The 16465-nt window shown below is 41.4% G+C and overlaps 1 protein-coding gene across 1 annotated transcript in view; it reads right to left on the minus strand.

Moving 5' to 3' along the window:
- Nucleotides 1-16465, minus strand: part of SLC25A26 (solute carrier family 25 member 26) — a 90340-nt gene that overhangs the window by 26944 nt on the left and 46931 nt on the right. Inside the window, exon 6 of the mRNA XM_050904637.1 lies at nucleotides 487-531. Coding sequence (XP_050760594.1) covers nucleotides 487-531 — 45 coding nt within the window. The remainder of the gene's footprint in view (nucleotides 1-486; nucleotides 532-16465) is intronic.

A 16465-nucleotide genomic window follows, 5' to 3' on the forward strand; every position in this document is an offset into this window, starting at 1 on the left:
TTTAAATGACCTTTAAATAAAGTATACACAGCCAATCAAAATAGCTTGTCAGTGATGCACTGAGAGTCTCGCCCTGTCTACAAAACCAGGCTCAATCAGTTTTCTCTGTATCATTTGCAATTTCCTGTTACCTTGAGAGTGAAACGCTAAAAAAAATTAAAATAAATTTAAAAAAAAAAAAAAAAAATCACACAACGTAAGACAGTTCCCACTCTTCTTTAATCACTAAAAAAAGCTAGAGCAGAAGATAAGATTTCTGGTATGTTGGGGAGTAAAATTTAGACTGCATGCCACATATCAGTGGTTAGATATTCCCTGTTATTTTTCAGATATTCAGGCAAATGATCTTCACATGCGCAGGTAGGCTGGTACATACTTAGTGATTCTTGGACATGCCCATAATTGTGACAACCAAGTTAGGTAAGTTACCATGGAAAGCCTTTGCGAAATGTATAACTTATATTTCTATCATTAAAGAGGACTTACCTTTAAGGACTCCCAGAGGGGAAATTGTACCAGAGAGAAAGGAATCTGGAGAGGTGGGAAAAGAAAAAAAAAAACCAACAACATAATGTTACAAAAGCAGACTAGGTTGGCGTGTTCCTCAACTGGCTAAATTAGGAACAGTTATTGTTCACTCAGTGAACTGCAGCTTATTACATTTACAAATCTTTACGGACACTTTATGTATGCTGCCATTAAATGACTCGTTTCACTAAAGCAGTTTTACTTTGTTTATCACATTCCCCGTTGAGAGGTTAATGTATTGTTACCAGGGTGGCCTAGAAGAGCAATAAGCAGTATGATCTAGTGCAGGGACATTCTTGGTTTGACACTCAGCCAAGACAGCCATAAGGATGGTTCAAGAAACACGTTCCCAAGCCCAGGAACACAGCTTGGCAAAAAAACATCTTCAGCAATACACACTCTCAGAAATGCTGAGCTGAAAACAGTTGTGCTCCAACCAGGGCTTTGCAGTTGGGCATCAGCTGCAGAAACTTTCCTGAACATCTTCGAGTGATCTCACATGAACAAGCTCCCTTGAGAATTAAAAGCAGGTTATGAAGAGCTACCGCAACCCAACTAAAACCCAAGGGAGAAGCTTGGTGGCTCTCTTCTCATCACCTATAATGAGGTGGTTCTGTCCAGCAACAGCCTGTATCTCTGCCTAGGCTCATTCCTGCTGCCATGTGTCCCCATCAGTGCCCATGCATTTCCAGCTCCTTTACAGATTTTGCCTTGATAAACACCTCGTGACCAACTCTCTTAACACACAGGGAAAAAAGCAAACATATGTCTCCATCAGCTCTGCAGGCTGTGCAGGGCTAACACATGTAATAAGTCAGTTCTCACCGTGAACAGAGTGATTCTTTGCAACAAGAGACATCACTTTCCAAGATTATGCCTTCCCTTATAGTTTCTTCCTCCTCCAACCTCTCCACTAAGTTCTTCTGGCTCTTCCTTCTCCTTCACCACTCTGACAAGCCCTGTCCAATATCCACCTCTGGTACCGACCCTGCCTTTGCTATCTCCAGCCCAAGTATCTATCCCAAGACATCTTGGAGAAAGGGGTGCCTGTGAAAATACTAGCCTGTGCTAGAATTGCCCTACAGCTGTATCTGCAGGTCTGCTTTGCCCCTTCCTAAATGCTTCTGCAGTTATCTCCTCCACTTCAACAGCCTGTCAGCCCCAGTTTCAAACCTTCTTCCAAGAATCTATTTTCTTCTCCTACTCTTATCTTCCTCCCCCAAACACGATGCATGTCAGGTTAGTTTCCCCCCTTATTTAGGTTGATTTTGCAGTTTGTGCATCATTTTATTAATCTCAGAAAGCACTTACGCACCTTTTGCCATGAAAAGTAGTAGATGCTCAAAATGGGTCACACAACTAATACATAAATCTTTGTTCTTTGTAACATCAGTAATGTCACGTTAAAAACATTCACTACAGAGATATGAACGGCTTACTAAACCCAAATTCAAGCTACACAAAGGAATCTGAAATGGTACATCCATTCAACATCACAAGAGTTAGAGTATTGTCTGCTTCACTGTGTTGCAACTAATGATTAATAAATGAGTCTATTAAGTTAATCTGCCAGGCAAAACTAAGCTTGACAGACACCTGCCACAGAAAATTTGTTATCTATTCAGGCAGGAAATGGCAGTGAGAAGAAATCAATGTCACTGCTGTACACTGAGCTGACAAACTGAAATCTCAGAGGAAGTTTGTCATCTTGAACAATGAGCAATATCCCTGGTGGCATCTCAGAGCCCCACAATAAAGGTCAGACATGGCTCTTATTTATCACGGCCTTGAAACTCTAGTGTAGCAATTAAATTTCATTTTTAATACTGGGTGAAAAAGTCCAGCTATTTGACAGTAATGTGTGGTAATATATTTATGAGAAGATATATATATCCACATGCTGCTGCATCATTGTTGAATTGGAGTTAAATGGCATGATTTCTTTGCAATGTAAAATGAAAAGCAACATAATCTTCTATTATACAGGCCAAAAAATAGAAAAAAAAAAAAAGAAACAATACCCACTACATTTGCTTCAAGTTTGTTAAAAGAGAGAAAAGGAAACGCTCTGTATCCAGCTGTATACCAAACAAAACAAGCTTTCAAATACAGTCTCCAAGTTTTGCTTTTTTATGCTCGTGAATGAGTGGTAAAATTATGCAGCTGTTAATAAGACAAGGGAAGCTTTTGACATAAAGCCCTTTTTATCTCCTAGCTAGAAGGATTTCAATCAAAGAGGAAATTTGTTCACGACTGCTCTTTGATTTTCGGTGTTAGTGGTATTTGCTTTCCCTGTCCCGCTCAGCAGGGACTAGAACTGGATGGGGATTATCGGTTTCACTTTTCCCCATGAGCCCCACAAGACGCTGTGATGCGCAGGCTTCCAAAGTGCCTGGGAAGATTTCAGATGTATGTCAGTGGGATCTGCACAGCCGCCGGGCTCCCTCCTATCTAAGATGCCTGAAGGATAAGGGCCTAAGCATTCATAAGTCACACTTTAATAGAGTTTGAAAACTTGCAAAAACCAAACAGACTAGGAAGCACCATCAACAAAAACAGAGCAGCACCTTTGCCTGCACTAAGATCCTAACAAGATGTCCTCCATTTCTTACAGTCATCTGTTGGAGCCTGTTTGACAACATCCTGACTTAAAAACAAAACCCACACAAGCAATTTCATGGGTACTGGAATGAAAGGGAGTCTGGCTTCCTGCGGATTTGCTTTTTGTCATCAGATTCTCTGAAGCCAAATAATTTCCAAGCCAAGTTCGATGATCTTCCCATGACAGGGACCTCCATCGCATTCCCTCTGAACAGCCCCTGTTGAAAGTTCAGTTCCTATTGCAAGCCTTCCCTCAAACCCCTTAATCGCCTTTATTCTCCCCTCACACCCATATTTTCAAGAAACTTATAGGAACTTCTATTTATCTTTGCAGCCTCTGCCTTTCCACCACATTTCTGTGGCCAGCATGTCCAAGGGCTGCGCAGGCTGCTGTGCATCCATGTGTGCATACACCCTGTTTGCATAAGCCTTGTTTCCCTAAGAGACCAGACTAAACAGCCCACGCCCAACAGTAGGATTAATATATGCAAAAAGAAATAGCTCTGCAAGGGTAACTCATCCAACAATGAAAGCGCCTTTAGATGGCTTATTGCCCTTTATTCCTCCACCATGACAGACGTGACAAAATCTCGCAGTCTGGGGACACTTATTAATTTGAACTTTTACAGCATTTCATTCCTTTTCATATTTTGCTTTTTAAAAGAAAAGCTCTTCAGCAATGAACAGAATCACACCCTGCCAGGCAGCGATATTTATGCCTGAAATAGGCTAAGGCAACAATAAAAATGTGGTCCACACATGTGGGTAACTTTCTGCCAGCAAATATGAAACCCTGGCGAGCTCCACCAACCTCTCATTCGATGTTAATATAAAATAGACAGAGAGTACCAGTTCTCATGTCTGGCCTGATGTTATATAACTGTGCTGTTTGTTCAACAGAGTCAACTCTTATACCAAAAAAAAAAAAAAGTTTAAAGCCCCCAGACAGCTGTAAATCATTACTCTAAAATGTTTTATAGGTTAGTGAAATTATCATTTACTCTGGTCCCTGTAGTCCTTAGCACCTGATGCCTAACTTAATGTAATGAACGTTGCAGATTCTTATTTCTACAGATCTACTTAATTCCCGATACAGAAGGATTTTAAAAGATTATTTTCAATAAGTTACTTCTAGAAATAGTTGCACTTCACAGCCAGAGCAACAGACACACATATCTCACTTCTAAAAAAAAATACCAACCTGCAAGTACTGAAGATTGATGACAGAGCAAAAGTCCTCCCACCAAATACTGTTTCATTAAATAAAAGAAATTTAAGGAGGAGCTAAATAATACTCTTTGTAACTACAACACAGCATTTTAAAGTGACTCAAAATTCACCCGTTCAATATCTGATGCTAAATTGCAAGCTGACATTGTCCCGAAAGAAACACAGCAGCCAGGAAGCAAGGAGAGCATGCTGCAAGAGTGGCAAAGAAGGGGAAGAACCAAAAGAAAAAACCAAACCAAAACAAAAAACTCATCAGCCCCTTCAGAACTGGGATTCCCTTCCAAATATGAGAATTCTTTCACACAAAGAGGAAACAGATGTCTATAGCTGGAATTTGCATGTGGCTTTATTCTCTTCTAGGATACAATAAAACTACTCTTCTTCTCATCCTCTGAGCTAGAAATTAAACAGTGGCATGTCATGCAGAGTCCAGCTGTGCTTTCTACCTCCAGCCTTTATTAGCAATATATTTAAAAAGAAGAAGAAAAGAGAGATACAGAAAGAAAGGGAGAAACTAGAAAAGCATAAGAAATGAAAAACTATGTGGTATGTGTTCTCAAAACAATATAAACTCTACAGATGTTCTTACTAATCTGTGGCACATGTTTGTTTATTCAGGTTTTCCCTGTCTCCAGTTCAGCGGGCTTTGCTTTCCAGAAGAGCTATCTGTTTTTACAAATGTTAGAGTAAATACTGAATGAGAAATTGGCATAAACAGCCAGAGGAGTAACAGGCTCACCTTGTAAGAGCTTTCTCAATGTCCCTGAAACTGTACCTCCATCCCAGAAACTGCTCTCACCCATACCTCCGCTGTTCCCTACATTAACAGCAATGGGAGAAAAGGCAACAGTTATGAAGAGCATTTTGAGAGTACGAATATCACAAAGGCCAACAGCAAAAACATCTGTTCACTTCAGGGAGAACGTACTGCAGTCATCACGGAGTAGTTCTCAAACTTGCACCTAACCTGTCACTTGCACACACTTTGACAAGGCTCATAGAGATGCTATCACCGTGGAAGCCTGTATTTATAAGGAGTACTCCACCACAGTGTCTGAGCTGCAGGTGCCAAACTGTGCCTTCTCCATTGTATTCACAAAGAAAAATCTAATAACTCACTTCTGAGTATCAAAAAGTATACTGTTTTCCAAGGATACATAAACCATAAATATCAGGAGAACAACCTTCCCTTTACCTAAGTCTCTTTTACATTCCTTTATTTTTAATCAGCTTCTTTTATAAAAGATGGTTCTTTTCAAATAGGTTCAAGTTACAGTAGAATAAAGCAACCCTGTCTGCCCACTGGAGTTAACACCAAAACATTTCCGTTAATAATCACAGTAAATCTGGTTCAGTGTCTTGTCCTCCTAAAATTCTTCACACGCTTGCCCAACACATCTGGATTATGATAAACTGATGTTCCAGCTATAAATATACTTTCCCCATGATGAGATTTGAAAAGACAGCATGAAATGAGGTAAGCCTCTCCCCTGGTCATGTCAGAGGTCATAGCAACAGACACCATTATGAAGACCTGTAGCTTTCCACAGTACTGACTGAAGGTGAAGGTGCAGAGGGGCTCAGCACAGCCATCGTTGATGGTATGTATACCCCCAAAGCTGACAAAGTAGACTTATTTTCTTGCAAAGCTTCAATTAATACTGCCTCCCAGATCCTCCTTGATAAATTGCAGACTCCACAAGGAACCTAACGAAGGTAATTTGTAATCTTAACATGAATGAAAGACTGTCAAAGCCATCAGCAGTGTTCCTGCAGCTCTGAGAGATGAAAAGTGTGAGCATGGTGAAAGAATGGACAAGTTTATATGTTAAATAAATGGTGGAGGGCTTTGTTAATAAACACTGATGCAATTAGAAACAAAACTCTTCAGGCAAGTATGACACCGCTGGTATAGCAATGACCAGAGAAGATCTTCCCTTGGCTCCATTCCTTAAGGGACAAGTGAAAGACCAAGTTCACATACAGCACCTTCCTGTAAGACTGCACAAAGCCAAAGAGAGGTGGAACCCCACGGGAAGCTAGGCGATCACAGGTAAAACTATCAAGTTGCATTTGCAACAAACAACTTTTCACAGCTCTCCGGAGCTGAATGCGTGGCTCTGCAGCACTGCCAGAGGCAAAGGAATGGCATTTAGGGTGGTAGAAACACTGGTCTCAACAGTGCCAAGAGTATCATTAAAACAAAGGCTTCAGATCATGCACCAGCAGCCACCTGAGGTAATCAGCAATTCTCTCATTTTCAAGCAAATAACATTGACCCTGTGTGAGCTAGGAGACAACTGCAAGCTATAAATGAGAAGAAATACAAAATTCCTGAATTGTACTCATTATTCTGATTCAAGCATCCACTAACCCTCAAATAAATATTTGCACCTTGCTTCCTCAGTTTCCCCAGCTCTAAAGCCAAAGTATTTCCCCTTGTCACCTGGCGTATGTGGATGTTTGGAAGTAAATTCCTTTCTGAGACAAAACATTATGTGCCCCACAGGGTTGCTTAATTTGGTTACAAGCCATTCTCACAGATGTTCTTTGGACCTGCGTGGCAGAACTTCACATACAACAGGATTTTCTTTTAAACAGCACTGCACGCTCGTTATAAAAGCAACACATAAAGGTCACTATGTAGAGACAGATAAATACAAGGAAAATTCTATCCAGTTTTCCCTCCATTAGAAAAAGGTTTTATGATTTAAAAAAAAAAAAGAAAAAAAGAAAGTTTTTCTGGAGGGGCAGTGTTGACCAGTGGAGGGGAAAGACACAGTCAGAGATCCAGCATGACTGTGTGTTCCCAAAACATGGGAAAAAGAGAAGCACTGAGGCAGATGCACAAACTCAATGCAGGCTGGATTCATTTAAGAGAGCCTGATGATCACGGAGCACTAACTTTGCACACGCGTGAGACAGACCATCATTGACCTATTGAAGACTCTTTCCTCCAAGAAACAATATTAACAGCCTTCTAAATCCCCCCCTTTTCGCACCAGCCCCTTACTTTGCTGGGAGGACAGAATAACTATTAGAAACTTTATAATGTTAGCCACAGAAGTTGATCTTATTGTACTTCAAACAGGAGCTGGACTGGCCAGCCCCTAATTAGACAAATAATATCCATGTTCTCTCACTCTCCAACAAACAAGCACTAAAGGAGATGCCCGTTTTGCTATTCCTTCTCGAAAACAACATACCAAAAAAATCCTCAACAAGAAAATGAATATGCTGACCGATTTGTACATGCTGTTTTCAAGGTGCAGATAAAAATCTTGTAGGATAAAAGATGAGTTTAGCAGCTCTAGAAGAATGAAGGTATTGTTTAACAGGAAGCAGATGTATGTCAGATGGCAAACTCATTAAAGTGTCCCATCGTTAAAGGAAATGGGATAACAACGAGCCATCTGAAAAAACCTGAACTGATCAGGAAATACACAAGCCGCAGCTAATCTCCTATTTATTGGTAGGTAATGCCTTTAAGTCATGCACATGCATTGAGTTTAGGACCATGAAGGACTAATCTTTGTTCTCATGAAAAAAACATAGGAGCAGAACCCTAGAGCATGGAGCACAGCATTTCTGGAAAAAAAGTCTTCTGAGGAAAAACTCTAACATTTGGAGAAGCTATTACATCAATACGTGGGTGCACACACACACACGCGTGGTTATGTGCTGCTGTCCGGGCAGCATGTCAGTTCGCTAACTTTGAAGGCATTTTAATGTACATTTTACATACATGTAACATTTTAAATCTAAGTATAATTACAAAAATGCCTTATGAAAGGCACCTATCAAGGGAGAGCCTCTAAATACAAACTTTTAAATTCTAATCAAAGAAAAGAAAAATTATGGCAGACACTGGACTGACAGATTTGCAATATCACAGAGTTGAACAGTTCCTCAAATGAGGATTTTGCAGGGGATACAAGGACCTAAGCACAAGGAATTAAACAAGCAGCATGTTTGATTCACAAGGCAAGTGGATCTATGGAGAGGAGTGAGAGTATTGCTTCAACCAGCAAATATTCAATCAAAGAAACTTGACAACAGTGCAGCTGTAATTGCACTGCCATCAGCATAGGAACTCTTGTCCTCAGAGTAACAGCCACAAAAAAAAAGTTAACAGACTGGGAAGAAATGCGTTTCTTTGGATGTATCTCAACCTATAGCAGTTTTGTTACAAATGTCTTGTTACTACATTATGATCACAAATATAACACAGCAGCTTTCACCATAAAAATTAAATACATCTCTCATCAGGAGATTTCTGAACGTCACTAAAAAAATTTCCATGAGAAAAATCCACCTCTGCCTTTGCATATGGGCCTGATCCAAAGTTCATTGCCATCGCTGGGAATTTTGCACATGTGGCTTTGATAGCTCCTGGATCAGGACCCATGCTCAAGATGGAGAAAAGAGGAGAGAGCAGATGCAAGGGTTCTAGCATACAACACAAGGATCAACTAATTTGGATCCTGCCATGTCCTTCCCAGGATGCACAGACTCAGACTCACGGTGAGAGCAGGATCTAGGATGTGCTCTTCTTAACTTCTTAAGCAGGAACTGTTGCAAATTCCCTGCTTTTACAGAAGCGTACACAACAGCCCTACTAGTAGCTCTATCTGAGCCCAAACCGTGTACACTTAAGTACAACTTAAAGTCCCAATAAAGTTAATGCAAGCTAAGCAAATTCTTTTGAATGTTTTGCCAAATATGAACTTTGGTGTTTTGCTGCATTGATAGCCCTGACTATTTGGTAAGGGTATTCCTGCATATTAGCCTTTGGGGAACAAACAACAGAACAAGACAAGTAACCAAATGTTGCTTTAAACAAAACACCCCACAGATACTATGAGAAAATTACTTCATCAATGCTAGTGCAAAACCAACATTAATGGAATAACTACTATAAACCACGAAGTTGAAACTTCTTTCTTTGAAGTGCATGACCCATGCAGCACTGTTTATATATCTTACACCATTATCTCCATCATGTGGCAGGGAGAAAAAATGCAGATTAATGTCCAATTTAGGAAATGCTATTCATGTAAAGGTATTTTACTTATCTTACACACATGTATACACACTTACTGCGTACACACATTCAAAATTTTGTATCTCACAAAATGGGGCATTGCTAAGCTTCCTTCTGTGACTGCTATTTTCAACTGTTTAGGAAGAGCCATATCTGCATCGCACACCACAGGTAAAAGAAGAAATAGCCTTGTCCTGCAAGGTGCTCACAGTCTCACGGGCAGTGTCTCAATGGGTGCCAATGAAACAATGCTCAGAGGAAACACGGGGGAAGCTTCAGCAGGCCAGGGTGAGTGGTCTATCATACAGCAGCTGTATGTACGGCACAGACAAACTGCAAAGTCAGTACAGGTGGAGTTAAAGGACTGATCTTCACAGAGTCCTTGAAAGAGTTTGCCACGTGTGATCTCTGTTGGTGTTAGCTGAAGAGGAGCTGGTTCTGCAAAGCACTAAAACACATCTCATGTCCCACCTCTTTACAGAGAAGCAGTTAAATATTTCCTTAAGTCCGTACTGAATACTCTGACTATCCTGTGTGCCTGAAATAAGACTGGACTATTTTCTCTCCCTCATCTACCTTTTTTATTTTTTAATAAATAGTTGCATTGCTTTAGCCCAACTGCAAGACATGGTCTTGCAAAAGTCACTGAGTGAAATGACTTTCCTATGTTACATCAGGGGACCTACTAGCTTACGACAATGATCTCTCCTAGCTTGTATGTATTAAAGCATGAGCTTTCCTGAACTGCAGCTACAGTTCCACAAACTTTAATCTGATTCTACATTACAAGAGACCTAATCTAAAACTCGTTAAAGTGAATTGAAAAATCACAACAAGCATTTGATCGAACCCAAGTGAACAGTTACACAATGCACGTACAGATACAGGAAGGATGGTTCCTTTTTTTTTTTTTCACCCTCTATAATTTTTTTTTTGACGGTTTAACCAATTCTGCAGACTCCGTAACTATTTAAACAGGAAGCCCCCTGGACCCAGCAGACCTCCCTGCCTATGCAGCTGGAGAGCTACTCTGCTCCTAATGGAGCATTTCTTCCACCCCCACCCAAAGGTAGCAGCTGTACGATGTCGGGTCGGACCCTGCAGGGCCACCTGGGACTCGCTGCCCTCCCAGGTGTGGACAGACTCGTCCACGGCAATCCAGCCCCTGGGAAAGCCGTCTCCCTGCCGGCATCCCCCAACTTCCTGCCTGTCAGCAGGCTGGGAAAAAAACTTCAGACGAGGCTGGCTGCATAGGCAAATCCAGCGTGCAGAGAGCAGGGAGGGTTTGCTTTCAAGAACCTCTTGCAGGCTTCCTCAAAGGAGTCTAACCCTGCTTGCACAATGGCACCACCATTATAAGACCTGTGGAAACAGAAGCCATGACTCTCAATGATTTGTTTTAATTCATTTTTGGGGAAGATGCTTTCACCATACGCTTTTGAATTCATTTGCATGTCTTTATACAGCCACCTCATTTCCGTCTGCCTTGAGGATCTATCATAACCACAATGTTAAACCATAAAGCTAAATCAAAACAATTTCTCACACTCAGTTACCCAGCTTGGACATAAGGAAAGCGTGCCAAACTACAAGAGCATGGGAACAGGATCCAGAGGAACAAGGGTGCTTTGGTGGGCAAGAACTAAACAACTGGAACATCCCAGACACAGGCAAACCCTTATTTTCTTCATTTGCTCACCCTGCACGGCTGTTCACACATCCCAGCTATAGGTTTGGGCTATCTTCAGAGCCTGATGGGAACTGAATTACAAAGCACAACAGCAGCTAACTCTTGTTCTATGAATTCCTGGTTATAGCTGTGATCAGCAGAGTAGACACTATTAAGTTTCCACTTTACTAGTATAAATCATCCCCTCCATGCTTGGCAAAGCACTTAAGCACATGCTTAACTTTCACTATTGCTGAATAGGAACAAGATTATGCTTTAAAAACATTAAAGAGCAGACCCAAACAAGTTCTTAGACTCCATACTCTTCTTTACACTCCCAACTTCCCATCAATCTAAAAGCTCTTCCAGAGTTGGAGCTGGGCCAAAGTGTTTTGTTGAACTGATGCCTAAACAAAGTTTTCTGCTAATTTGGGGCTGCAACCAACGTGGTGAATGAAGAGAAAAGCCAAGGAAAATAGTCTAAACTTTTCTGTGAGTTACTTTAGATACACAATAAACAACTCAAAGTGACCTCAAACACCCAAGAGAGGATAAGCCAAGGTAACAACACAACTGCAGCTCCACCAAGAGGTTTTAGCACCACAACTAGCAGCAGAAAAATCCAAGCAGTCAAAGTAACTGCCAGGGCCCCACGATGGGATCAGATCCCACCATTTCCAGCACGCTCCTCTCACGCAGCAGGTCTGAGCACAGCATCTGTTGCACTGATGGTCCCTTTAAGAAACGTACTTCTGTGGAAGACATTGACACCAAAAGGAGAAAGCCAAATTGTACGCCCACTGCAGCATGGCCTCTAGAGGGAAAGGGATGGGAAACGCTGCTCTCACAGCTTTAATTCATTTAAAGGCCGTTTTGCATCCAGAAGGTTCCACTGGATTATTTCTTTTCCTCATTGGTTTTGCAGCCATGTCAAATGCCCATCACAGCCAAGTGGCAGATTTGCCAATTCCCTGCTGTCATAGGTAGATTCATAAAACTCACAGTGCAATGGCTTAAGTTGTGTTGCCTGGTATGGGCTTTTCTCTGTGATACACAGCAGTAGATGGGATTTACATATATCTGATTTGAACCATAGTCTTCCCAATTGTTTTCCAGCTGGGAAACAGAAAATCAGTAATGAAATAATTTTCATGATAACAGGCATTACTGGAGGGGGGGGGGGGGGGGGGGGGGGGGAATCAAACACAGTGTTGGTTGGGGAAATAGCCAGACATTTCCTAACCATGAGGAATCTCCAGAAATTTTACCTTTTCAGTAGACAGTATTTTAGTATCTGCTTGAGAAACCTGCCCTTAAGTAGGTCTCCAGAACTGTTTCTGTTCCTGCAGCATCTGGATGCCTTATTCTGGGTGCTACCCACAGATCCCATAATGCATGCGTGATGCTCCTTTCACCAAGACTGACTGAGATGTATCTGTCCAAATTAGTTCAACAAAATTGCAAGGCAGCATCTGAAGAAAAAAATACTGATCCTGATCAAAGACATGGTGTCCCTGAGGTTGCACTGCACATAGCTGGACTCAGAACTGGGCAACAGGCAGCGCAGTAAAGAAAAATTAGCAAGGAAGTTAAAGACCAAAGAGAAAAGGAAAGAAAGCAATGCTATTGCCTAATACAAAGAATGAGCTGATCTCAAAGCAAATGCCTTTTCCAGTGTAACGTTCATAATCTTTTGGGCTGAAAAGGAGCAGACTGGTGTTAGCAGCATACAATATATCCAGGTGACTTAAACCAGGACTTTTTCTAATGAGATTAGCAAGCTATACATTACAATTCCCATAATGTTTCAACCTCAAGGCATTTTAATTACATTTTTCATTTATCTTCCCTGGGATTTTCTAATTTGTGCCAGAACACTTTCTTCACTTAAAATCCAATTTTTATCTCAGCGCAAGTACTAATAGACCACTTCAGACAAAACACGCAAAATCTGCGGAACTCATACAAGAGCAAAAATCAACTGTGGCTTTCAATCAAAAGATATAATACCATTAACACCTTTTCTTTAAATAGTACCACCAAGTGCTGGTAGTGGTCTTTGGGATCATGAAAAGAGTTAAGAAACCTGCAGAACAGTGTGCTGATTCTGCATTCACACATACAATTTTAAAGCTCAGCTGACATGATGCCAGTAGATGGCTTTAGTTGTTGCTAAGTAGCGCTTATCCTAAGTTAAGGACTTTTCAGTTTCCCATGCTCTGCCAGCAAGCAGGTGTACAAAAAGCTGGGAGGGAGCACAGCCAGGACAGCTGACCCGAACTAGCCAAAGGGATATTCCATACCATAGAAAATCATGCCCAGTATATAAACTGAGGGGGGTCAGCCAGGAGGGGCGGATCGCTGCTCGGGCATCAGTCAATGGGTGGTGAGCAACTGCATTGTGCATCACTTGTCTTTTCTTGGGGTCTATTTCTCTCTTTTTTTTGTTATATTCCTTTTCATTACAATTATTATTATTATATTTCTATTATTATTAGGTAGTATTATATTTTATTTTACTTTAGTTATTAAACTGCTCTTATCTCAACCCACGAGTTTTACTTTTTTTCCCCCCGATCCTCTTCCCCGTCCCACCGGGAGGGGGGAGGGCGGATCAGCTGCGTGGTGCTTAGTTGCTGGCTGGGGTTAAACCACGACAGTTGGTTACCACTTTCATCCTGCTCCCAAGTGCTTATCACAACCCCCGCCACACATTACTGTCCCCATCTCTCCCAAGCGCTGGTCTGGCTCCTCACATAACTGCTCCATCCCCACTTCATGGTGAATAAGCCAGGTTAAAGATGGCAACTAGCACTGGGGACTGTAACCTCTTTAGCCGGCTGCGCAGCCAGAAGAGGATCTCTGAGCACGGCCTAAGGAACAGAAAATATTGGCTAACTTCACTCTCAGGCTTAAACCAAGGATGAGCTATTTCTACCGCCACCATGGTGCACCCAGCAGCGGTCATCCCAGAACAGACCCTGACACGATGCCCTGTGCCCACAGACCAGCTGGTCAGTACCCATTTGGAAAGTGCAGCTGAACATTGGGAAGATCCTACCCTGAGCAACAGTCTTTACAAGATGTGCTGATTGAAAAAAACGAAAAAAGTAAAGAACTCGTGCCTTTGCTTTGCAACACGTAGCAACTCAGTAAGATAAATGACAAAAGCCTTTACCGTGGCGGAATAGTTAAATACAATCACAATAAAATTCCACCTGTCAGCTCCAAAAGCACCCCACATGTAGAATTTACACAAGCTGAACTGGAGCTGGTTCAGGGCATGTCATAACAGTTAGTCATTTCTGCACTGTGCACTGTTAAAATTGGCCTCAAGATGAATTGAGTGCCTGTAAAGGGCAACCATATTTCAAGCAAACCAGGACATGCTCAGGGTAGTTGGACTGCCCCTTCAGCTGCATTCCAGAGCGTTTAATTTTTGCCACTCAGTTTTATGAAAAATATTTCCAGTACACTTCCAAAGAATTCTGCAATCCAGTAAAAATACTTCATGGTAAAACTTTGGAGAAGAAGGGAGAAGAAGGGCATTAGTTTATGTTGAAAGGATTTTGCATAGCATTATTCCAACCTACACTCCTAAGCGAAAAGTACGAATCACAAGTATTTTTTGCTCATGCGAGTTGTTTGCAATCTGTCAGTTCCCATAACTAAAATATGGCATTTCCAATCTAATAGCATCACAGGGGGTGTTTTGAATGGCAGCCTATTTTGTTTGTGTTTGTGATGCTTTCCAGCAAAAGCCACTTCTGGTGTAGGAGACGACATTACTAAAATGTAAATAAAAAGGGCACTGTAAATGATTTCACTCTTACTCCAGTTTTTCTCAAGGGGCTTTAACTCAGGCAATCTTCTCACTGTGTGCAAAGGACTTTTGAACCAAGCCAGTGGTGCTGAGCACGCTCATCCCTTTTTCAAGTCAACTTAACTTCAGGCAAACAAGTATGGGGGAAATAATCAGGCATGGCCCTTCCCAGAAGCTGTGCATTAGAGAAGTCAGTCTGACACAAATGAATAGAAATCCTCTTGGGCTTTCTCAGAAATTAATGCACCAATAACATAAGATTAATATGTAATAATGAGACAATTTTCTTCCATGTCACACAAACTACATCTACTGTATCGGCACACCATGCACACTTTGAAGCCAGCAAATTACACTGTCAGCAACAAATACGTTTCAGATGTAGCAACTAGAACAGTTGTTAGTGGCAATTTCGCAGTGAAAGCTGCAGTGAAGCTTATGTCCCCTTTACCCACACAGCTGAAATCAGTCTACAGATGCTCTGGTACACAGGTCAGACACTTTGCTAACACATTTTTAAGCAGGGTATTTGCTCGACTTTGAAGGTAAATATTTTTGTAAATGATTCACTTTTAAAATGTTGCTATTCTCACATTTCTCTGGATTTAAAAAAAAAAAAATTGCCCTCTCACAACCTTCAAAAATAGATCTCTCAGGCATCTTTAAACCTGTATCATTAAAAAAAAAAAAGACAGAATCAGATATCTTGGATTTCCTCTTATTCCAGGTAACTTATACCATACGCAGTCCAGCCAACTAGTTAAAACTTCCTCCCCTTTCTATTTCCTGATGCTACCAACACCCAGTTCACAAAATCCACCATTTGGAGAGATAATGAGAAATTTGAATGGCCAACTGGGCTGCACAAGGTCTGTGGTGTCCTCTGGGCAGGCCAGAGGCTCTTCTGAGGATAAGGCATTGAGCAGAGAATGATGGGGCAGCAAGAAGTGATCACACATTAGAAAAAGAGAACGTGGAAAAGGCAGCTATAATTTTGTTGCAGGTCACTTTTGTACCAAATGCTTCACAAACAACTAAAGATTTGCCCTGCAAATATAGGAAGGCAGGCAAATGTCATTGCTTAATTCACTTAAAAGAAATGCAGCACAGACGCTGCAAGCTTAAGTGCCACTTTGGTGACAGTTTATTCTTGATAAATAAATCATTTATACACCTGACACAGCTCGTTTCTTCCTTTCATGATAATTATAGTTTTAGAAGCCTCATTTAAGTGGTGCAAATTAATTTCCAAATTCCACGTACTGTCAAACAGTGTATTTTATTAGGTGATTAATTACCTGCAGGAGCACTTCAGGAGACACCTTGGAGGCAAACAAGTATTGCTGTGACAGCTCCTTTAAGATATGGCTCTGCTCCTAAAGCCCGATGAGCCCAGAGATAAAATAACTGCATACAGGTGTTAATCTCCTACAGCACCTTGGGATGTTTGTGCTTCAGAGAAGTGCATTTCCCCTCCAGAACATGCAAATATTTGCCTCGGCACTATAGCCCTTGCTTTGTGAGAAGTCCCATAAACTGCCTCGGGTTGGGTCCATTTCCACAGCGAGCC

This window comes from Gymnogyps californianus, chromosome 13 (genome assembly GCF_018139145.2).
Source record: "Gymnogyps californianus isolate 813 chromosome 13, ASM1813914v2, whole genome shotgun sequence".
In the NCBI taxonomy this organism is placed as follows: Eukaryota; Metazoa; Chordata; class Aves; order Accipitriformes; family Cathartidae; genus Gymnogyps; species Gymnogyps californianus.